The 24,895-nt window shown below is 46.9% G+C and overlaps 1 protein-coding gene across 1 annotated transcript; it reads left to right on the forward strand.

Annotated features, from left to right (window-relative positions):
• Window positions 1–7,101: 7,101 nt before the first annotated feature.
• C1H1orf115 (chromosome 1 C1orf115 homolog) lies at window positions 7,102–18,669 on the forward strand. Its single transcript, XM_004316140.4, has 2 exons — window positions 7,102–7,485; window positions 16,779–18,669. Exons 1-2 carry the CDS (start codon window positions 7,189–7,191, stop codon window positions 16,896–16,898), a joined length of 417 nt encoding a protein of 138 aa, XP_004316188.1. The 5' UTR covers window positions 7,102–7,188; the 3' UTR covers window positions 16,899–18,669.
• The last annotated feature ends 6,226 nt before the right edge of the window (window positions 18,670–24,895 follow it).

The raw sequence follows: 24,895 nt of genomic DNA on the forward strand, positions 1-24,895 counted from the left end.
AAGATGTCATAATGATTTGGTCCAAAGTCTGGCCCAGGAAGGTTTTACACTCTGGTCTCTGTGCTGCCAGTGCTTTCCAGCGTCCTCACCAACATCCCCTTTTATATTTCTCTTCGTGGAACCATCTTCAGAAAAGTTTGGTCTTTTGAGCTGCATTCGAGTAATGATGCATTTGTCAGTCAAAGATTTGGGTCAGGGTGAGATAACCCCTGCCACCATATTGAATGGATATAATCCCAGCCCAAAGCACAGAAATGCCATACCATTTTTTTAAAAATCTTTGACACGTTGAAATGGTTGTTAGTTCCAGTTATTACCAGAGGAAACCACTAGAGGTCACAGAAAACCACTGTCCGGGATGCAGTGCTTGTGTCCTACTACCCACAGTGGTTGGAACACTACAGACCTGTCTATACAACAGACACCCCGTTGCCCTAGAAAAGTGCTTGGTCTTGTGGGCCACATTCTTTAGATTTAACTAAGAGAACGTTTATTTCTTCTGCCTACACATGGATTTGAGGCTAACATTCTTTGCTGCTTCAGTTGAATTTTCCACGTTTTTGATTCACTCAGGTTGTTTAAAATGTCCTTCCATTGGGCTACAAAGGCACTCTCAACTTCATTCCATTGGATCCCTCATATCAAAATGTAATGGTTTTATAAATTTTCTGGAACTTGATGGAATTCTGCATTCTTTTCATATTGTGTGAGTCTAATAGGTCAAAAACCTAGAGATATTAAAATAACATATTAAAAAACCCCATAGTCTTTTATAACCACATTCTTTTCATACTGCACACATTTTTTCTCTTAGAATACTGTGATGAGCTAATGGCTTTTCATTGACTCAATTTGTTTCAATTATTTGTGGTCATTAGTTGTATGTGTGTATGTGTGTGTGTGTGTGTGTGTGTGTGTGTGTGTGTGTCTTTGACCAAAATGTTATGTTAGCTAAAGCAGTCCTTTAACTGGCCCAGGTAGCCTAAAATGCACAATATTTACTTGTCTTTGCTTTCTAGTAGCAAGATATCCCAAGCCCATCTTACACCTTCTGTATCCCAGACATGCATTTGGCCAATTTTTCCTAAGCCGCATTTCCTTTCCATGGAAATTGATATTAGAAACCAAACTCTGGGCACTAGAGCTGCTTATCTGACTTTGTGCTATTAGGATGATGTGAGCTGTAGGCCACTTCAGTAGACAGAGATGGAAAAAAAATACCTCTCTATCTATCCATAGGTACACACTCATATGTAATAAGTTCATAGCCATTTTCAGTTTAGTCCTAACATTACTTCACAGCTGTAATATTTAAATTCTTAATTTTGTATCCAAACTATAATTATGCCTTCTTTTATCATAAATGACACATATAATTGTCACTCAGAAGCTCTTGATTTATAACAAAGCAAACAGAATTACTGATTTATTTTACTTGCCAATAAAAGAAAAATGATCCAAAATAGTGATACCAGTATTAACAGTAACTATTAAACTGCTAACTGAAATTCAAATTTGTCTTTGTACTTACTTTTGTCCTTAGAGTGCACCAAAGGATATAGAATAAAATTACTTTGGTCTAGAGAACTCTGAAATAATCCCTCCTTCTGTGGGTTAGCAAAGTTCTGTTCAAATGGTTCCATTCATTTTCAGTTGAAGGGGTCAACGTTTGACAGTTCTGAGTTCCTAATATTTTAGTTTCTGCTTTTTACTTTGGGCTGTATTCAGCCACAGGCAAAAGAGTAAGTCAGTTTTATTACTTCGCATCATGAAAATAAATAGAAATACCTCAACAGTTCAATCTTCTGAGCACTGAACAGGAATTTCATTTAGTCGCTGTCTGCCTCACTTACAATGACTCTGTGCAGAGCTATATGTGTGACATTTATATATGTGCATGAGAAACCCAGACAAACCCATTCTGACAAACTCATCCTATTCAATTTGTCTTAATACATTTGGAATCTACAGTTTCATGTCTCCAGTTAAATTTTCATTGTACTAAATTCTATCCTAAAATCAGAACTTTTTATTGACCTTCTTCCCCCACCTCACCCTCTGCCAGCTTCAAGTTTTTCTTTTCTCTTCCGTATATGATAGCATTCCCTTCTAATCAATACATTATTGATTAGATATGCTAAGTATTGTTATAATATGTTATATTATATATATATAATATATATATAACATATATAATATGTTATAAATATTGTTATAATATGCTATATGCTTAGCAATATAATATGCTAAGTATTGTTGTATCAAACTAAATATTTACTTGGTTTTACTATATATAAGCCAAGATAGGTTTCCATGTTGCTGTTTTCTAAATACAGAACCAGTTATTAAAATATCTTAACCCACCTCCAGGAAATACATGATATTTTTATTATTTATTATATTCGAATATATATATATATATATATATATATATATATATATATATATAAAATTGAGTGATGCTCTGTTGGCAAAGGAGAATACATATCAAAGCAGGTTTTTCAGGTTTTGTCAGAAATGTTTGTTTTCTTTTAACTCATAAGGTCATAATTCTGACCTTTTTTCTCTACAAATACATTTTTCTATTATCAATATTCAGTGCAAATAGCTCAGTGGTTTTCCAAATCTTCAGTGGCTTTTGAATAAATCCAACCAAATAAGATACAATTCCATTACAGTGTTGAAGGATGATTTTGAATGTTATACATTACACTTTAAAGCTTCATCCACAGAAGACTTCTGATTCTGCTTCTGATGGGGAATGATGCACCAGTAGGAGATGCAGGGATGCCTTGGTGACTGGAATTCCAGAGAGGGACAAGCCTCTCACGGATGGGCAGCGGGCGTGCAGCCTTCACTCCCGGGCAAGTCGCTGAGCTGGGTGCGGGGACCCGAGGAAGGGGGCTTGCCTGGTACTGAGAGGTGACACCTACAGGTGAGGGGGGAAGAGCCAAGCTTTTAGTTACATGCGGGCTGGCAAGCTAGACTAGAATCTGTACGAGCCCCAGATAAATAGTAAACAAATCACTTGGCCACGCAATGGCCCTCTTATCCCTGGAATTGTGCTGAGAAAGCCGCAGAGGGGCAGCTCTGGGAAGCACGTGGGCTTTCTCGAACTTTCCCACTGTGGTTGATGCCAGGGCCCTGCTGGAGTTGAAGCCAGGGTGAACAAATGCGGACACTATGCTCCAATCCCCTTCCAGCCCCAGTGCTGATAAGATCAACCGCTTTGGCCTCTTGACGGTGGTGGCCCAGAAGTTTGAGGCTTGGGTTTATCAGAGGTGAGCTGGGTCTAATTTGAGCTGTGGCCCAGCCCAGCCTGGGCTCAGATGACTCTGGATGAGCTGCAAAGGGTCAGCCCCTCACAGTAATCACAAGACAGGAAAAAGCTTGCTCTCTCTGGGAAAGAGAAAACAAAATTTAAAAAAAATTCTTCAGATTTCAAAGAGAAGCAATTTATGGAAGACCCTAGTTTTTACAATTGTAGTAAATTTTAATTGTAACATCCTTTAACTGCAGTCCCAGGCTTACATTGTATTTACCTCAAATCTCTGATCTTTATCTTTGGTGCAGAAATCCAACCCCTTAAGTGAAATAAAAATGTGCTGTGCCTGACATTCCCAACTTTGCATTCACTGGGATCTGCATGAATGGGATTACCACAGATCAACTACAGATATATTTTTAAAGAAAATACTGGACTTCCCTGGTGGCGCAGTGGTTAAGAATCTACCTGCCAAAGCAGGGGACATGGGTTTGATCCCTGGTCCAGGAATATCCCATGTGCCATGGAGCAAGTAAGCCTGTGCGCTGCTACCACTGAGCCCATGCGCCACAACTACTGAAGCCCGCACGTCTAGAGCCCGTGTTCCACAAAAGAAGCCACCACAACGAGAAGCCTCTGCAGCGCAACGAAGAGTAGCCCCTGCTTGCCGCGACTAGAGAAAGCCCGCGTGCAGCAACAAAGATCCAATGCAGCCACAAAAAAAAAAAAGAAAGAAAATACTTAAAAACTTAAATGCAAATGTTAAATTTCCTCTTCCTATTATGCCATCTGTTTTTACCACCTTTTGAACTAAATGATAGTTAATGTAGAAGGCTCGAAACTTAAAATAATCTTTAAAAGAAATTTTTTTAGCATGAGAAAAGGCAGGAGTAGACCATCCTCCCTTTTGGGGGCTGCCCCAAGACTGAGACTTAGCTAGGATTCAAAACTGCTCCCCCTCTCACTTTACATTGCAGTCTTTGGAAAATTAAACCTGTTATATCTGTTCCATTGTTTATAATCAGCTCTTTTCAGCTCCAGAGATATGTTTCTTCTGGAGTCTAAGCCTACACAAATAAACTAATAGCTTTAAACAATTTTAATTCATAAAACTTCAGGTCCATAAAGATCCCTCCCTTTCCTTTTTTTTCTTTCTTTCCAAATTCACACATTTATTACAAAACAAAAGATGAAAACATAAAACCTTTTATGTCTACAGATGGAAACTTTGTTTTCAATTAAATATCTGTAACTGTCTTATGCAAGTTATTCCAAATAAGCAATTATTTTTAAGACTCTGAGGTGTCTAAGTATTTTTTTTTACTCACTAACTGATGATCTATTTTCATGAATCTTAGCCCTCCAATGTTTTTGCTCCTTTGAAGGTCAGGTTCCTAATTCTTACCAGGAAGGAAAGATTCCTATGGATTGGCACTCAGCCCTTTCCATTCTCTTTCCTGTGAGCAGAGGCTAGGAGATGAGCATGTTGCAGAGTCCTTTGGGTCCTGGAGGGAATGTGACAAGCCTGCTTATAATCAGGTGCGCTCCCTGCTTTGAAAAGCAGAGCGGGGTGAAAGCCACGCTTCTGCTGTTTTCCGTCCTTCCGCAAGTAATCACAGCCCTGCAGGTGCTGAATTTTTCTGAGGGAGGAGAGAGGCTTAACTTAAAATCAAGTTCAAGCCTCTGAGTATTACATGGAATTGGACATTGTAAGATTTAAAATTATATAAACTGAGAACATATTTGCAACTTTGGGATTTTTGATTACCACAGTGAGGTCAGAAGAGTTATAGGACTGCTTAAGTAGTCACGCAGGAGCAAGGGAAGCGCTCTTCACACTGAATAACTTCTAAAGAGACAACGGTGAGAGCAACGTAAAGGTGGGTTCTGATTACATCTCCTTGAGTCCTGCTTGCTCACTGATTATAGAGACAGTCTAGGGATCAGTTTTCAGGTGCTCTAGTGTTTTGCTTTTTATCAGGCAAGCTAAATGTTGTTGTGATATTTGAAATGTATTTTGTATGGACAAAACACACTTTCCATTCCATGGACAATCCACCTATGTCTCCATTTATTACGTCGTCTGGGTGGTTGTCAGAAGTCAGTTTTGCACATAGAAAAAGGACAGTTAGGGTCTGTTTTTGTTTATAAGTTAATAGTTATTTTAGTAAAGTTGCAAATCCACAGGTCAAGCTTCCCATAGCTTTTAAATTCAGTATTGTTTTATTTCATTTACAAACCGAATAGAATTTAACAGTCACTGTAAGGGGTTTTATCATTCACTTAATTTAATTATCTTAAACATTTTAAGTGACTTTTATAAATTTAATATATGTGATTTTCTTTTCAAGTACTTCAACTATGTACAGGACTATGTAATTCTTATAAATACAGTAAATTAACTTATTCTTATAAATACAGTAAATTAACTTATTCTTATAAATACAGTAAATTAACTTATTCCTTTCAAGTTAAACTTATAAGTCTAAGTAAACTACTTGATTTTACATTTTACGTTGAAATCACCAGTAATTTTTGATATTCTAATATGTTAAATTATGACTATTTTATGTACTTAGAGCAGTATAACCAAATCATTCTTAAACATATCACACATTTTAATAGTAGTAAAATATTAATGAAATAATAACACATTATTTTATACTTAACTCTAAGTTTCCAAGAATTAAAAGATACTTACCCACATAAGAAAGGACGGCATCCCAAACAGACTGAGATTCACAGTGACCTGAGAATGCATATATACCAGACTGATATTCTCTTTTTTCCCCCCGAGTGATATTCTTGAAAATCGTGATTTTAATGATTACTTCGTATATCATATGCTTGCACCAGAATTTCACCTGCCCATCCCCATTGGTTTCCTTCAACTTTTCGCTGAAGTCAGACTGCGATTAACACCGTGGACACACTGTTCTGTATTTCTGAATGTTTCCTTAACATAGGCACCTAGAAAGGTATGGCCGATTTTCAGAACTCTTGATAAATATTTGCTGATTGCCTTTGCAAAAGCCTGTCTCCAGTTTGCACCCCATGAATATTGTATTATAACCATCCTCTCACCATACCCTCACCAGCATTGAGTATAATCTTTTTCAAAAGATTAGTTTATTTATGTATTTATTTTTGGCTGCGTTGGGTCTTTGTTGCTGGGCGTGGGCTTTCTCTAGTTGAGAGGAGTCGGGGCTGCTCTTTCTTGCTGTGCGCGGGCTTCTCATTGCAGTGGCTTCGCTTGCTGTGGAGCACGGGCTCTAGGCACGGGGGCTTTGTAGTTGTGGCTCCCGGGCTCAGTAGTTGTGGCTCGTGGGCTCTAGAGGGCAGGCTCAGAAGCTGTGGCCCAGGGACTTAGTTGTTCTGCAGCATGTAGGGATCTTCCTGGACCAGGGCTCAAACCCGTGTCCCTTGCACTGGCAGGCGGATTCTTAACCACTGCGCCACCAGGGAAGTCTGAGTATAATCTTTATTACTGTCATCTTTTTCATCACCATCATCATCATCTCTCATCATCTCTGCCAGCTTGCACGTGTGCAAAGGAAGTCTCACTATTTGGGGTTCACTTATTTCGTTGCAAGTGTGGTTGAACGTGCTTTGCGTGTTCATTGTGCATTGAGCTTTGGAGCATCCCTCACCCCTTTGGCCAGAGGATGGGATGCTGGCGGCTGGGCGCGACCACCAGAAAGCCAGGCCTGGGTGGAGCCGCCGCCATCCTAGAGCCAGAGGGCGCTGCGATCCCAAGTTTCCCATCCACCTCTCCCCCAGCCCCCCCGCCCCGTCCGGACTGGGCCGGGCTGGGCCGGGCTGGGCCGGGCTGGGCAAGGGCGGGCGGCGGGGGTGGAGGCGCAGGCTGGGCGCAAAGGTTGGTGTCTTCGTGCACCGACCTCAGCCGGAGGGCCCGCGGCACCATGACGGTGGGAGCCAGGCTCCGAAGCAAGGCGGCGAGCAGTCTCCCGCGCTGCAGGCCCCTCGCCCGGGGGCGAGGGCGGACGGAGGGGGACGAGGAGGCGGCTGCTATCCTGGAGCATCTGGAGAGCGGGGCCGAGGCGGCGGAGAGCGGGGCGAGCGAGCAGCGCCCGGGGACCCGGGGCGCGCGGAGGGTGCACCTCGCGGTCCTCCCCGAGCGCTACGAGCCGCTGGAGGAGACGGCGCCGGGCGAGAAGCCCAAGAAGAGGTACCGGCAGAAGCTGAAGAAGTACGGCAAGGTAGGCATCCCACCGCCGCCACTGTCCCTTGGAGGTCGGGGAGCGCGGGGCGCCCGCCCTAGAGCTGGAGTCGGCTCCCCACCGTCTGACGGTCTCAGCCTCTCTGCGCTGCCCTGCACCCCCTCGGCCTCCCACGAGCACCCCCTTCCCGGCATTCACTCCTGGAGCCCCGAGACTGCTCACTCTGTGAACTGGGCAGTAAGGGGAAAGTGAGCTGCGGGGAGTGATAGAAATTAAATCAGAGGTTTCCCTGCGCACCGCTCCACGGCTATCCCGATGCTGGCGGGTGGGTAACTTTCCCAAGGGTTCGCTTACCCAGGTGGTTCTTGTCCTAGGTGTGTCTTCCCACTCCCTTGTGTAGTTGGTAGGACGGGAATCAGTGCCCCTATCTTAAAAGTGGGAATACTGAGGGATTAGCGTGGTTAGGTGACTTGTAGAAGGTGACCCAGTTGGAAAGCAGGGAGGTACAGCCCAGTTTGTCTGTTTTCCCGCAGACAAACTAGTAGGATATCCTACTAGCTGAGAATTGTTTGGGTTATGTCTCCCAATATTCTCAAGGTGATTTCCAGGGCCTGGGAGCTCAACACTCCGTAAGTATTCACTTGTGGGGTGGGTGGGAGAGAGAGAGGTAATATGAATATGGGACAAAATGGCAGTTCCCTCCCTAGAGATCAAAGCCCCAAAGCAGTTCCCAGGTGCTTTGGCCTGGAAACGCTTGAAGCTACTGCTGCCTCTGGTCCCTGGGATTGGACAAGGCCACCCAGAAGATAATCACAAAACTCATTCTATCCTGGCCAAAGGGCAGGGGCCCCATCTGATATATCATCCAGTCCTCCGGTGACCTCTTATCATACCTGAAACCGAGGTCGCCACACCTAGAAACTTAGCTTTATCATCTTCTTTAAAGGTATGTCAGCAGCTTTGGGAACAGTAAACAAGCAGGCAGTGGTATAGTATATTAATAAAAACTATAAAGTTGGGACTTTCAGGCTTAGAGTCATGCTAGGACGAATTATCCTTCTTCCTGGTCCCAGCTGATCACAAAAAAAAAGCCATCGGGCTTCCCTGGTGGTGCAGTGGTTGAGAGTCCGCCTGCCAATGCAGGGGACACGGGTTCGTGCCCCGGTCTGGGAAGATCCCACATGCTGCGGAGCAGCTGGGCCCGTGAGCCATGGCCGCTGAGTCTGTGCGTCCGGAGCCTGTGCTCCACAGCGGGAGAGGCCGCAGCAGGGAGAGGCCCTTGTACCGCAAAAAAAAAAAAGCCATCATTTGCCTCTCAGTTGGTGAACTGATAATGTGGAAATCTCAGCTCAGAGGCTGGCTGAGCTGAAGATGCTTTGAAGGTTCTCACTGTGTGCCAGGCATTGTGGTGAGCACTAGAGATACCAAAATGGATAGGATGCAGTCCTGCCCTAGAGGAGGCCGCAGCCTCCCGGGCAGACGCTGCCATATGGGGCACCACCATGGAGCTGCATGGGAAGAGCCTCAGCAGTTAATCTTCAGGGATGAGGTTGTAAAGTCAGAGAAGTTTTCAAATCAATGGTGACATGGAAACTGGGCACAGAAGGATGAGTCGAGGTTTCACAGGTTAATGATGAGGTACTAGTTCACATCCACTAGCATAGCTATTATTAGGGAAAAAGAAAACAGAAAATAGCAAGTGTTGGTGAGGATGTGGAAAATCGGAATTCTTGTGCATTGCTGGTGGAAGTGTAAAATGGGGTAGCTGCCGTGGAAAACAATTTGGCCGTTCCTCAAAAAATTAAACACAGGACTACCCTATGATCCGGCAATTCCACTCCTAGGTACATACCCAAAAGAATTGAAAATAGGTACTCAAACAAATATATATGTACATGTTCACAGCAGCATTATTCACAATAGCCAAAGAGTGGCAACCACCCAAATGTCCATCAGTTGATAAATGGATAAACATGTGGTTCATACACACAATGGAATACTATTCAGCCGTGAAAAGGAAGGAAGTACACGGCAGACACACAAGGTCACATATCGCATCTATGATTCCATTTATGTAAAATATCCAGAATAGATAAATCCAGAGATACAGAAGGCAGATGGGTGGTTGCCAGGGACTGAAGGGAAAGAGAAATGCAGGGCGACTGTTTAATGCGTGTGGGTTTGCCTTTGGGGATGATGAAAATATTTTGGAAGTAGGTAGAAGTGGTGCTTGCATAGCATTGTGAACGTGCTCAATGCCGTTGAGTTACTCACTCGACACTGGTTAATTTTTATATTATGTGAATTTCACCTCACCTGAAAAAAAAAGAATTTCACCAGGTAAAGAAGGGGTGGCATCCAAGGCGGAGGGCGGAGGGCAGAGTGCTAGCAGAGATGAGACAGGTGAGAGCTCTGGAGTGAGTGTTACATGCTAGTTGAATAGACCAGGAGGCCAGGTGGGGGGGACGCTGTCATGTTGGAGTTGGATGTGCCCTTTCTGCCCTTCAACTTCCATTTTCTTGATGGCGACCAAGAGGGTCGACATCTAAGCTCCAATATGGAGGAAGCGGATGGTCCATCCTTCTTTGTTGAAAATCCATGAGAATAGCCACGTCTCCGCTAGAAATGTGGGGAGATGACTTTCCCTGCTTTGGTCACCAGGTGAAACTTTATTGCACTTGGGCCATTGGAATAAGGAATGACCTGCAAATAGCTCAATCCTTCAAAGAAGGGTGAATAAAGGTCCTTTTTATCTGTTAACCGCTCAAATCCTTCACCCAAGTCCCTTCCTGCTTCTATTTAAAGAAAGGTGTTCGGCTTTTGTGAACTGTCCTAGGATAGGTTCCCCTTCCCCTGCTGCCCCTTGGCCCCAAGCAGGGTCGACCCAATGCTGTGCTGGGTCCAGTCTCTGGCAGGAACCTCTGGGCTCGAAAGGCTGGGTGCCTGGGACTCTTGGCAGTCAGTGGCCCCAGTTGATTTTTTTTTTTTTTTTTTTTGTGGTACGCGGGCCTCTCACTGTTGTGGCCTCTCCCGTTGTGGAGCACAGGCTCCGGACGCGCAGGCTCAGTGGCCATGGCTCACGGGCCCAGCCGCTCCACGGCATGTGGGATCTTCCCGGACCGGGGCACGAATCCATGTCCCCTGCATCGGCAGGCGGGCTCTCAACCACTGCGCCACCAGGGAAGCCCTAGCTTTTTTTTTTTTCCCCCAGTTGATTTTTAAGTAATGATGTGAGTGTTCAGATGGGCAGGAGTTGCTGGGAGAGTGCTGTTTTCTGGGTGCAGGGAAGGGGAAAGGCTGTGGGTTTGCTGTGCTCTTACAGGCTGCCGGGTGCTCTGTTGCACATACGATGCACAATTACCCTGAATCTTCTCAACGACCTTAGAAAGCCATGGACTCCCGTTATGCAGTGAAGGAAGCTGGAGTTTCAGGAAGTTAAGCTCTTTGTTGAAGGCCACACAGCTGGAGAGCAGAGCTGGGAGTCAGGAGTCTTCCCTGGTCCCCGCCTGCTCAAAAGCAGTTAGGGTGGAGGGAGAAGGGGGGTGAGGGAACCAAACCCCAAACTTAGCTTCAAATAGGAGGTCGCCTTTCCCAGGCACCTCTGAGAGCCACAAGGAGAAGCGCAGATAAGGAAAGTTATTAAATTTTATTAATCGGGCAGCTAGGAGGGGGTTGGAGAAGGGAAACACAGGGTGTGGAATAACCTTGACCTCAAGAGGAAGAAAAATGTCCCATGTCTAAGTAAGGGGTTAGGACAGGGGCCCTGGAGCCAGACTGCCAGGCGCCAGCTGTGCTCAGCCTCCTACTGTTTGTGTGACCTTGAGCTCTGCTCTCCTCTCTGCCTCGGTTTCCTCATCTGTCACATGGGTTAATACTAGGGCTGTGGTAAGGAGCAAATGAGTGTAGTCCATGTACAGGTCTTGGAACGCACCTGGCATATGGCGAGGGTCCTGTCGTTGTTGGCTGTTATCTAAGGGGATGGAGGAGAGGTCGCATATGACTGACTGTTCTCTGATCAGTTTTTAATGAGCTCTAACTCAGAAAAAAATCAACTTCTGTAGCTGACAGCCCATCTCAGCTTTGTGCCTGGGTCCTGACCAAATTTCACAAGGGAAGACTTGATTTTTATACTTGGGGGAAAGGGATCTTTGTTGAGAGCTGATTCCCTTTTGGAAACTGGGAGTGGGGACAGGGAATCCTCGACATCTTTGGGGTTACCCGGGAACCCCCAGAAAAGCCTCACTCCCTGTATTAGTTTGCCTGTAACAGATTACCACAAATATCGTGATTTAAGGCAACGCAAATTTATTCTACAGTTCTGGAGGCTAAAAGTCGTCTTCCCTGAGCTACAGTCAACAGGCTGGTTCCTTCTGGGGGCTCCAGAGGAAAACCCTTTCTTTGCTCTTTTCAGCTTCCAGAGGTCCCCACCTCCACGTTCAGGGCCAGTGGCACAGCATCTGCAAGTCTCTTTCTCTCTGTCTCTCTGCTTCTGGCACCACATTGCCTTCTCGCCAACTCTTCCTGCTTCCCTCTGTAAGGGTGGTCGTCTTTATTTGGACCTTTATAAAGATATAAGAATCCTTATATGGGCTTTCCTGGTGGCGCAGTGGTTGAGAGTCCGCCTGCCGATGCAGGGGACACGGGTTCGTGCCCCGGTCCGGGAAGATCCCACATGCCGCGGAGCAACTGGGCCCGTGAGCCATGGCCGCTGAGCCTGCACGTCCGGAGCCTGTGCCCCGCAACGGGAAAGGCCACAACAGTAAGAGGCCCATGTACCGCAAAAAAAAAGAATCCTTATAATGATTGGGACCCCTGGATAATCCATGGTAGTCTCCCCAATTCAAGATCCTTCATTAACTCACATCCACAAAGTCCCTTTTGCCATATGAGGTTACATATTCACAGATTCTGGGGATTAGGACATGGGCATCTTGAGGGGAGGGCATTATTCAACCTACCACACTGTCCCGTGATCCCCCAGGCCCCTCCGCCCCTCTGAGAGATGATATGGGTTGAAACTCTACTCAGATCAAAAGATTTCAGAATCTGCTCCCTCCAATGACACTGAAATGGTCGATGCTATTTTACATTTCTTTGCATCACATTTCTCAAATCTGTGTTTTGACTGTGTTCTAGCTAATGAGCTATTTCAGTAACGTTTTTTTCTCATTTGCAAAGATGAAGTGACAAGCAGTTTTTTAAAATAGCAGGCTGAGGGAAATGGATGTACAAATACCCAAAATGTCAAGTTTAACACAGGCCATCCATGATTCTAGGGGCTTGGCTTATAAAGGATGCTCTGGACTGTTAATACTTGCTCCAGGAGGACAGTTTTTGTCGTTGTTGTTATTTCTAACAGGTACGTAAAATTCTCCCACGGAATCTTATTACACATTTATAGACATGTTTCTCTTAGCAGCATCACTGCCTCCCTGCTCCCAACACACACCCTAGTGTCTCATTGGGAAGTTGACGAGGCAGTGTCCTGGGAATCAGTGTCTAAAGAGGCCATCAGAGTGACCTTCCTCTCCCGGAACTCCTCCTTTGGCCTGAGAACAACCAAAGGAAACACCAGGCCCTTTCTGGATGCTGGGCATACAGTACTGAGCACGACCTCCTTCTGTTATTCTGAGGTCTCTGAAAGCTGACGTAAGCCAGACATCATAGGAAAGTGCAGTCTTAAGAAACTTTCCTGAACAGATAACAAAATATCTTAGATTTCAAAATTACCACCACAAACGTAAATTACTGTAGAATAAAAAGAGGCAAAGGTTATTTTCCAATAAAGATAGCTGACCTTGGGGGGCCAGTCCTACTGCCTGCATTTGGTGCCAGGCACCATTCTAAGGGCTTTCCTTGCGTAAACCTTTTTAAGCCTCTTCACCCAATGAGGTGGTTACTAAATACGCCCATTTTATAGGTGAGGAAACTGAGGCCAATGAGAATTAAATAAGCGATTGGGCTGGAATTTAAGCCCAGGCCGCAAGCAATCAATTGCAAGGTTACATACTGCCTTCCTTAAAGAAGGGAAGTGTATGTGGGGAGGAAGGACACGGGCCCTGAGGTGAGATTTCTTTGGGATTGAACTTCAGCCCTGCCTCTTACCAGCTGTATAATCACGGATAAATTTAACTCCTTCGTGCATCCTTCTTGTTGAAGCCTGATAGCCAAAGGCCTCTAGGAATGCACTAGTAGCCAGTCCAAGTTAGATCTGTCTGTTTGTTGCAGCAAGGAAGAGTGTGTGCCAGAGGGATCTTGAGGCCTCAGAAAGTAGAGCCCTCAAGTAGAGAACTGAATATTTGAGTCTGCGCCGAAGATATAAATATGGGATTTATCAGCATACAGGGAATTCTTAAAGTCATTGGAAATGGATGAGACCACCTGTGGAGAGATTCTAGCCCCAAATATTTTTTTAAATAAAAAGTAAAGAACAGTACTGAACAGCTCCAACATTTTAAAGTTTGGTAGAAGGGAAAGAAAGCTGAGCAGGGTCATAAAAAAGAGTGAAATAATGCCATTTGCAGCAACATGAATGGACCTAGAGATGATCACACTAAGTGACGTAAGTCAGACAAAGACAAATATCACATAATGCCACTTAAATGTGGAATCTAAAAAAAGGTACAGATGAACTTAATTACAAAACAGAAATAAACTCACAGGCATAGAAAACAAACTTACCAAAGGGGAAAGGGGGGGAGGGATAAATTAGGAATTTGAGAGTAACAGATATACACCACTGTTTATAAAATAAGCAACAAGGGGCTTCCCTGGTGGCGCAGTGGTTGAGAATCTGCCTGCTAATGCACGGGACATGGGTTCGAGCCCTGGTCTGGGAAGATCCCACATGCCGCGGAGCAACTAGGCCCGAGAGCCACAACTACAGAGCCTGCTCGTCTGGAGCCTGTGCTCCGCAACAAGAGAGGCCGCGACAGTGAGACGCCCACGTACCGTGATGAAGAGTGGCCCCCGCTCGCCACAACTAGAGAAAGCCCTCACACAGAAACGAAGACCCAACACAGCAAAAATAAATAAATTAATAAATTAATAAACTCCTACCCCCAACATCTTCTTTAAAAAAAATAAATAAATAAATAAACAACAAGGACCTACCGTATAGCACAGGGAACTGTATTCAATATCTTGTAATAACCTATAATGGAAAAGAATCTGAAAAAGAATATATACATGTATGTATATGTATATGAATAACTGAATCGTTTTGCTGGACACCTGAACCACTGTAAATCAACTATATTTCAATTAAAAATTATTTTAAAACATGAAAGCTGAGGAGGGGCTTCATGTGAGGTAAGGGAAAACCAAGAGAATATGGAGTCAAAGAGGCCAAATGAGTGTTTCATGAAGTTTGTCCAAAGCTGTTGAGAGTCAGGGGGAAGACAGAAAAATGCTCACTGGCTCAGGCAGCATGGCGGCGGCAGATGGCCAGGACCAAGCAGTCCTGGATGGTCAGGGGAGAGGAAGCGGGAATAAGAAGGAGGAAGTGGAAGCTGTGTGTGCAGATGGCGCTTTCCACTGGCTTGCCGAGAAGGAGAGCAGAGACCCAGGCAGGACCTAGAGAGGGGTATGGAGTCAGGGGGACAGCGGAGCATATCTGTAAGCTGATAGGAATGATGCAATGGGGAGGAAGAGGATGGTGAGATTGGAGAAGGGAAAGCTGGGGGCAAGGTGAGAGAGGGTACCAACAGCAAGTGTCAAGGGAGTGGCCTTGGGGGAAGAAGGCCATTTTTTCTACTGGGACACCGGCAAGGTGGGAGGAGAAGCTGGGGCAGGTGTAGACAGCGGTAGAGGATGAACGGGTTCCCTAATGACTTCCGAGTCAGTGAGAGATGAAGTGGGATCATCTAATGAGGGTATGGACACTGTGTATGTTTCTCTGTGTGCATTGGGGGCAGAGAGGCTTGTGGAGAAAGGAAAAGGTAAGAAATAATATCTGGGAGAGAGGGACAGTCAGCCTGCTGGACTGACAGACTAGGCTGGCCATGCAGTGTTGGAAGTCAAAGGCAGGTTTGTGATTGTGATCAGGGATTTTTTTTTTTTTTTTTTTTTTGCGGTACGCGGGCCTCTCACTGTTGTGGCCTCTCCCGTTGCGGAGCACAGGCTCCGGATGCGCAGGCCCAGCGGCCATGGCTCACGGGCCCAGCCGCTCCGCGGCATGTGGGATCTTCCCAGACCGGGGCACGAACCCGTGTCCCCTGCATTGGCAGGCGGACTCCCAACCACTGCGCCACCAGGGAAGCCCTGTGATCAGGGATTTTAAGTGGTTATTGGAGTTGGAAAAATCGAGGGTGTAGAGACAAGATGTGTGATGATGTTCAGGTCACCTACATGGCTGTTGTCGTCACAGAGAAGGATGACGGAAGTTGGGGGTGGAGAGAGAAAAGGGGAGGGGCAGCAGCACAGTGTTAGTCGGTGGTGGTGGTCTTCATTTTTCTGTTGCGATTCCACTTGAATCCCTTGGATGCCCTCAGTCTAGCACCAGGCCTTGAAGAGAAGGAGGAGGGAGAGTGGATACCAAGAAAGAAAGGCCCAGTCGTTACCCTCAAGGAGTGTAGAATTGTATTGGGAACCAAGACTTCCGTGGATGCAGCAACGACAGAGCAGTAGGAGATTTTAAAGACACAAATGTGGGTCAGAAAGGGGTGTGCCCTGGAGGCAGAGGGAGGACTGGGTGGGCTTTCAGATCAGGTGAATGATGGAAAACTCTCGACCCAGCCTTCAGCAGAGCCAGTAACTTAGCTGGAACAGAAGAGAATGGGCTTTGGTTTAAAAAAATACAACAAAACTGGTTTGGTTTTAAAAGTAGCAGCTTCGGGCTTCCCTGGTGGCGCAGCGGTTGAGAGTCCGCCTGCCGATGCAGGGGACGCGGGTTCGTGCCCCGGTCTGGGAAGATCCCACATGCCGCAGAGCGGCTGGGCCCGTGAGCCATGGCCGCTGGGCCTGCGCGTCTGGAGCCTGTGCTCCGCAACGGGAGAGGCCACAACAGTGAGAGGCCCGCGTACCGCAAAAAAAAAAAAAAAAAAAAAAAAGGTAGCAGCTTCACTGCTGTTTCCAAGAAGATCTCTGAATGATCTGGAAACATGCGGGGCTGGAAAGCCCTTTTCAAGGTGCCGATGTCTGTGCTGAGCCCCCGAGTGTTCGTATGATGGGGTTGGGTGTGGGACACCAGAGAGCTGAGAAAATGCTAGCTGGCTCATTTGCCCTGGGAAAATGAGGCGAAATGATTCTTTATGTGTGGCACCATTGTGCATGGAAGATTACAAAGTTGCCTCGCCTAACCCTTTGCTTTTCTCTTCTGTTCCTAAAAATAGAACGTTGGGAAGGTTATCACCAAAGGATGCCGCTACATCGTGGTCGGCCTGCAGGGATTCGCTGCTGCCTACTCCGCCCCGTTCGGAGTGGCCACCAGTGTGGTGTCGTTTGTCCGCTAGTGGGAGCTGCCTGGGCAGACTGGAAACCTCTGTTCCGGGAACAGTGCGAATCCGGGAGCATCTCAGACTTGAACTCACAAAATACTCGGAAGAAAGAAAACGTCTTGGTTGAACTGGATGAGTGTTTCCGATGAGTCATCCCCCTCCAACTGCTGAGCTCTCCACACGTCTGGGACACGGGTGGCCCTGGTGGACAATCCCGCAGAGAATTAGGCTGAGATCAGGCTTGGGATTAGGGTTAGTTCGCTAAAACCGGAGCTGGCCGTGAAGGGGGCAGGGGCTGGTGTGGAGACAAACACTTGACAGAAGTCCGCGCTCTGGGTGGGTAGCAGAGTGGTGATTAGGGACACGGATGGGGGATTTGCATCTGGAGTGAGCTGATTTGCTCAATTCTAGAAAGCGCACAGGCTGACAGGACTCCCAGCCCTTAGCTGCTTCGGTTCTGAGGACACCCAAGGAACTGTTTGTTCCTGAAGTCATCCCCCCATCTCCTTCCTGTACCCCTTTGCCACAAGGAGTTTTAATTACAGGCTTGAGAAGAAGGAAGGAAGAAAAACCTCTTTGAAGGCTACGATGCTTTGAAAACTGTGTTGACGATGTGTCATGACTGTTTCAAGTAGATGAAGGCTTGTCACTTTCACCTTCTCTGACATGAATGTGGAGGTGGTGATGAGGGTGGTAGGATCTGCAAGTTCAGGTGCAGGTTGTTTGAGGGAGAGAGCACTCCTGAGGGCTGCCGGGCCCAGTCCAGCCCAGTCCAGCCCAGTCCAGCCCAGCCACATGGAGCTGGCCAGACTCTCCGGCAGGCAGATGGCTGGCCTCCTGACTCAGCTGCCTGGGGTACCATCAGCCCCCTCGTCCTCGACATCAAGCCGACGAAGGGTGCTCTCTCTGGGGAGAGAGGGAGGTGCTATACCTGGAAATAAAAGTGTATTATTTAGAGAAGGAACCAGAAGGTAGGAGACAGGTACGAAGGAAGCAGAAGAAGGATGCTGGACGAGAGAAGCGGAAGCACAGGTGCCAGGTCTGCGTTATCAGCGCTGGAAAATCTTAAGCTCTGGGCGGGGTCCGGGGGAGGCTGGGTGACCAGAGACACCGTGCTGGTGCTTCCAGACCCTCTGAGGCCTGTGAGCTCACATTGGCTGCCTTTGGAGCAGCCTTTCCTCTTCCGTGCTGCCCAGTTTGACGTCATCTCAGCTGGATTCAAAGTTAGGGCGGGCGAGGGTCCCGGGCCTGGAGGGTGACCCGTGGACTGCCACTGGACCATCGGACAGGGGGGTGCCCTCTGCCAGCCTCCACGATAGGCCCCTGTCCTGACCTGGTTTCCAGAATGTCCCAAAGTCCAAAATAGTTATTACGGACCAGTCTGCAGGATTGGTGGCAACACCTGCTTGTTGCCCTGTGAAGTTTCCCGGGGCAGGGAAATGAGGGCTCAGTGCTCGTGCTTCACCCGTCAAACCCAACCAGGTGGCACCGGAAAGTGGAGAAGGTTGGAAGACAGACAGATGGACAGGAGGAGGAACGAGTGGAGGAGAGCGTTGTAGCCGGGAAGCTAGATTGTGCTTCACGTTCTGGAGGTTCGTGTTGAAGATGAACTTGGACCCAATTCCTGCATCATTAATATCGGTGAGGAAAAGAGAAAACAAATGGTCTTGTTTTAGCACAAATGATGAGAGTTGATGGTGGAACATTTTCACACATGTACGATAATTAGAGCGTGCCTGGCCACGCTGGGAGTCAGGGAAGAGAGGCGACATCCGTGGAAGAAAAAGCAAAGCATCGTCTGGGGGGAAAGAGAGTCAGGCCTGCACGACCTGCTGGTCACAGGAAAGGCAGACGGGAAGAAGGAGCCTGTGTGGGTTTGAGGACGCCTGCCCGGTGGCCCAGTGCTGCTGGCCTGCCCCCAGAGAAGCCCGTGGAGTCTCCCAGGGGATGTAGAAGTGTGACCTGGGAGGGACGAGAGCGGCTGAAGCCTGTCCAAGGGAGAATCGCCCCCACTTACCCCCAAATTAGAGACATTATAAGGCCAAGCACATTTGTCCCTCAACGTTTTAGAATTCTGGTTAAGAATTAATCCAGAAATTTCAAAAGTCAAAACCTTGCAGGGATGGTCCTGGGAGCCAGATTCGTGTGCACAGAAGATGAACTGCTGTAAACTGTCACTCAGCTGAGTTGTCATTTCCCCCGAGACAAGGCGCCCATGCTGCAGATTACCTTTTCGCCTTCTCTTTCTCTTTAGTTTTTAAAAAAATATATCAGCATCCACACCCTACTAAAAATTGAGTTTTAGAACCTTCCCTTTACACGATTGACCAAGAGGCTTCTTTTGTATGCTTTTCTTCCATATCCTGTGAATAAAAGCCCCAATTTGTCTAGTTTCTGTGCGTGAAGTTTTTCACCCCTTCATGCAGTGGGGGACACCTCCCTGGGGCCCGCAGCACGAGCCCAATGCTGCTCCCCAAGACCAAGGGGAGTGACAGGGGCCCTAACTCACTGGGGACTCTGCTTGGGTGTTAAAGGGGGACTGTTCCCCAGAGAACGGGTGTCAGTGTGCAGGATCCTCAGTTCATGCATTTGTCAATAACGAAGATTTCCAGAACCTCTGATTTGGATCTAGAGAGTCTAGGGTGTGGCCAGGAAGCTGCATTTTCCACAAGCAGCCTAGCAGATTCTGAAGCAGCTGTCGCTCTGCCTGAGCTGGGAAATGCTGGACCCAGGGGCTGCTGCAGGTTGCATTGGCCAGTGGACTCCAAGGTGGGACCTCAGGTCAGCCAGGTGCCAGCCCCAGCCAGGCACGCACAGGATGCCCACTCACTGAGCCTTACAGAAGCTTCTGGAATTGCTGTCAGATTATCCACCCAGGCAGGGTCGGGGCCACGTGTGTCAACCAACCTTTAGGCTTAGGACAAAGCAGAAGCTATGTCCCTGATGTCTTCAGCTGCCCTGGAATCATCCCTACTGTCCCCCTGCTCAGCACCTGTGCTTTGTCAGAGAAGCTCCAACTGCTGTCTCTCACCGAGAAGTACCCCGAAGCAGGACTTGAACTCAGACCTCCCCCTCGCATCCACCAATAGTCCTCCTGGGCGTGGCAGTGCCCTCAGCAGAAAGTGCTTGTGGGGCTGAGAGGCCATCAATGCAATTTTAGATTCAGACGGCTGCTGTGACAGGTTTTGCACCTGTGATGTCCCCCCGTCCCTCTGCAGGAGCAGAGACGAACTGAATTTAACTTTGTGATGCCATCATCCCCAAAATGTTGTGAGAACTTTATAGCTTTTCCTGTAAACTTACTTGATAATACAAAGTATACTCAAAGAAAAACAAAACCAAAAAAGCGAATGCCCTCAGCATCCTTGTACAGGCTGCATTTGAGAAGTTCTGTGATTTTGCCAAATTCCCAGCTGGTTCCTGAGTAAAAATAATCTCAAATTCCCTTGACCATTCATGGAGAAATGGGGAAAAGTTAATATAACATGGGATCGTGGTTATTTTAGAGGCAAAGTTGTTTTTGAGCCAAACCACTCTATCGTAGCCAAAGGGAAAGAAGGTCTCTTCAGATTTTTTAGAGGATTCACTGCCAGATCCCGGTGGGTACACAAACCAGACAGGAGCGGAGGCAGAGAAGGGAGAGGAACAGAGGAAAAAAACAGGCTTGCTTGCCTGACGCCCCAGGGGTACCTGGTGCCTTGCACTCTGCAGCTCCATCTAGAGATAGAAATTAGGTTCAGAACTCAGCACCTTCAAGCACTGGCTTTGCTATTTTTGAAGGTGTTTCTCAGGTGATTCCTCTTGCACAATCTGTTGACAAGGCTCTAAACAAATGTATCTGGTTCAAAGCAGACAAAAGAATCAGAGCAAAAGTAATGACAGACACAGAGCTGAGAGGTCACACTTCCCCTTGCTTGCCCTGTAATTCCAGAGTAAACCACTTCCACACAGACTAGCTTTCTTCATTGAAAATGAAGGGAGATTACTTGTTTTTGTTTTGCTTCCTATGAAAGATGTTTATAATTGCTGCAGAAGTAGAAAGTGGTGATATAACCTTTCTTTTCCTTTTTTTTTTTTTGCGGGGGGGACTTACCCACTGGAAAAACCCTTGTTTATCTTCTTTAATCATTGAAAGAATCCTGAGTTAGGTATTATAACGCCTGGAGGTACTGAGCTAGGAAGCAGAGACACTTTATGTTGTAGACGATGATTTGTGTATCTGGAGATCTTTGGAGTTGCGGAGAAAATGGCCTCTAAGTGATTTATGCACTTTTCTTCATCACCTCATTTTTCCGTACAAAATCAGACTTGAATTTGTCTTTCAATGTTTTCACTTCAATAAATCAGTGAGCCACTCCTGGGATCGGCCCCCATTCTACCTGCTCCCCCTGGTCATGGCTCCGCTGCACGTAGGATCAGAGAGGAGCCAAGATGCAGCAAACATCTACTAGATTCAAGGCTGTCAAGAAAAAAATGTTGCCCGTCGTTCCAGTTCTACAAGGATCAAGCCATCAGCCCCTACAGTCACCCAACCACAGTGCCCCTGAGGGGAATTCAGGATGCAGTGAGACAAGAAGCATTCTGCGCTTTGGATATACTGGCCCTCGACTAGTTCAGACGCACACCTAAGGAAAAATTTCAGTGACCCAAGATTCTTGCACCTTCTCAGAGACAGGAAAACACTAAAATCATTAACTTGACATGTCTGTTCTTTGTGATTCGCAGTCATCCTTTTATGCTTGACTACATGTTTTCCCCAGCCAAAAAGAAGTGCATATATTTTTTGTTTGTTCTTTAACTTGGAATTTTAATTATGTACATAAATAGCAACATGAGAGTGAGGCGTTCTAAGGCTTCTTCGGTATCTCTAGATGAAAGAATTTCAGATGAGTCCACTTGGAGTAGTGATACTTGTAGCATCACTCACGATAACAGAGGCCTAGCATAGTTTTTTCTGGCTCCTATCTTACCTCTTGTTCGGCTGCAGGTGGACAAGCCTTGTACTTGCCGAGCCTTGAGACCGAAGACAGAGCCTCAAGTCAGTGACAGAGACATCAATGGTTTAATGGCTGGGGGAACGTCTGAAGCAAGGTCCTGGGGTGACACCCCCCTGTGTGCAGCAGAGAGTGGGCAGGACAAGGCGGCAGCCTTCACTCCCAGGGGCAGGGGGAGTTTACCAGTTATAGGGGGAATTATTCCCCGGGGAATTGGCCCCGTGGTTACCAGGGAAACCAGCAGAGCCGCAGGCCCTTTACTTCCCCTTTGATAAGCTGTTAGGAACAATCATTAGCTGGGACCTGGGGCAAGTCTGTAGGAAGGTCAGTCCTGTGAGTAGGCTGTAGGGGAAGCAGGCACTGGTCCAGCGGGAGGTTGGGGGGATGTACAGAGAGCAAGAGGACAGCCATCTTGGGTGGCCTGACCGTACACCTCTTCAGAGCAGTTCCTCGGAGCTAGCTGAGAGGCTGTTTCCCAGGCTCTAGTCCTCAGTAAATCCCCGAATAAATCATAACTCACAACGTTTGCTTTCTGTAGGCATCATGCTGGGTGGCTTGCTGACATCAATTTAATTCTCAATTTCATCTACTTCTCATTAACAAAGTCAACAAGATGGATATTATCATCTGGGTTTTATAGATGAGGAAACGGAAGCTGAGGGAAGGTAGGGAATTCTGCTCCGATGCGATGGCCAGGAGGCCTGAAACCAGGGCCCACAGCTTCACTTCTTCTGCCCGTTTCAGCTCTCATTCCCTTTCCTCTCAGGCTCCTGTTACCACCAGCGACCAAGAGGAAGAGCAAGGCTTTAAATGGAATTACATCCAGCGAGCGTTCCTGGTTCCCATATTATCATCCAAGTAGTGAGAAACCCTCCAAAAACAGACTCGAGGTGCTCACCTGCCCATCATACCCTGGACTTTGGACATGCCGAGGTTGCTTAGCTGCCGCTTTGCCACGGTCAAGGCACAGAGCCAGGGGACGTGGGGCTGGGCTGGGGAAGGGATCTGTGACCCCAAGTCAGTTTGGTTGAATTTACTTTATTTTGCCCAACTTGCTTAGTGTGATTTCTGCAGCCTCAGCTACTATTCCCATTGACTGGTAACTGTGTTTCCATGAAGCCAGCACTCTCTTGTTCATCCTGGGGTCCGGGCCCATGTGTCAAAGCACCAAGGCCAGCAGGAAGCCACCCTGCAGGATAGGAACAACACTGTCATCCCCAACCTGGCTTCAAATCCTCCGGCCCTGTGACCCCGGGCGAGGTCCCCAACTCCTTTGAAGTTCAGGAATTGGTTTAGTTTCCTTTGAAAAGTACAGTAAGTAGTATCTACTTCAGAGGCTTCTTTGGAAGATGACGTATGGGGTGTATTCAGAACCGAGAGTGTAGGATATTAAAGGTTCGCCTTCTGCAGTGGCCCCAGCTCAGCTCTGCATGTGCCCTGACCTGTGGGAGGGAAGGAAAAGAAGGCCTGGGAGATGGGGGTAGGGTGCGAGGGAGGGAACCCAGCAGACCTGAGGTTGGGGGCAGGGAGGCAGCCTGCTTCCCCATCCACTCTTAGTGTTTTTCTCTCTTGCCTCTAAACATATCCTTTATCTGCTGTGAGTGGCTTCCAGGGTCCTCCTGATCACCTAAGAGCCCCACCTTTCCCTTTGCTGGAGAACAAACCCAGTTGGAGCTGCAGGGGAGCTGGGCTGGAGTTGGGTGGGGTGCAAGAACAGCAGTAGGGACAGGATAGAGGGCCGCAGAGGACAGACAAGAGCAGGAAAGGGTTTATTTATAGCTTCTAGTCTCTTCCAGCCACTGGAAGGACTCTGAACTTTCACCCTGAACTTGGTCTGGTTTGCCAGTGGCCTTGTTTCCAGATACCCAGACTGGCCTCATCTGTAACATGGAGATGCAGAAGTCCTTTCAGTCCCCGGGGCACAGAGTGTTCAGAGGACAAACAGGCAGCCTGAGCGTCAGTGGGAAAGCACGCGAATGCTCAGGACTGGGTGGTGGGCAGGGGTCTCCGTCCCCCTCATTGTAAACATGCAGGGGGCCTGCTGGCTAGGTGTTATAAACAGTGAAGACCGGGAAGGGAAACAGCACTTTTGTTAAATCATCCAAGTAGTCTCTTCATTTATGTTCATTTATTTATTCAAAAAATATTTTTTAATTGAAATATATTTGATATATAACACTGTGTAAATTTATTGTGTACATGTTGATGTGTTACATTTATATATTGGAATATGATTGCCATTGTAGCCATGGTTAGCATCTCTATCATGTCATGTAATTATCTGTGTGTGTGTGTGTGTGTGTGTGTGTGCACACATGTCGTGGGAGTACTTAAGGTCTAGTCTTTTAGCAAGTTTGATGACTACGGTACAATATTGTTGTCCATGTTCACTAGACAGTGCGTTAGATCTCCAAGACTTATTTATCTACTAGTTGCAAGTCTGTGCCCTTAAACATCTCTCCCATTCTCTTGCCCACCAGGCCCTGGAAACCACCATTTTGCTCTCTGTTTTTACAAGGTTGACTTTTTTCAGATTCCACATATAAGTGAGGTCATACAGTATCTGTCTTTCTCTTTCTGACTTATTTCACTCAGCATAACGTCCTCCAGGTCCATCCATGTTGTCACAAAGGCAGGATTTCCTCCTTTCTCAGGGCTGAATAATATTCCATTGTATGCATATACCACGTCTTCTTTATTACAAATACCTTTCGAGCACTTTTGCTGTGTCCCGTGTCAACTGAAAAAAAAATGCACAACGTGAGAGTTATGAGTTAAGCTTTATTTGGGGCAAAATGAGAAATATGGCCTGGGAGGCAGCCTCTTAGATAGCTCCGAGGAACTACTCGGAAGAGTTGGGGTGGGCGTGTGTGTCAGCACATATGTGCTCTGGGGGAAGGAAGATGCATGTAGTCAAGCACACGTTTTGGCAGAGGCCGGCTGCTACTCTCCTGCAGTTTACCGCTAGTCACAAGGAACAGATGTCTCCTAAAGCACTAATGATTTTAGTGCTTTTCT

Source organism: Tursiops truncatus, chromosome 1, assembly GCF_011762595.2.
Source record: "Tursiops truncatus isolate mTurTru1 chromosome 1, mTurTru1.mat.Y, whole genome shotgun sequence".
Lineage (NCBI taxonomy): Eukaryota > Metazoa > Chordata > Mammalia > Artiodactyla > Delphinidae > Tursiops > Tursiops truncatus.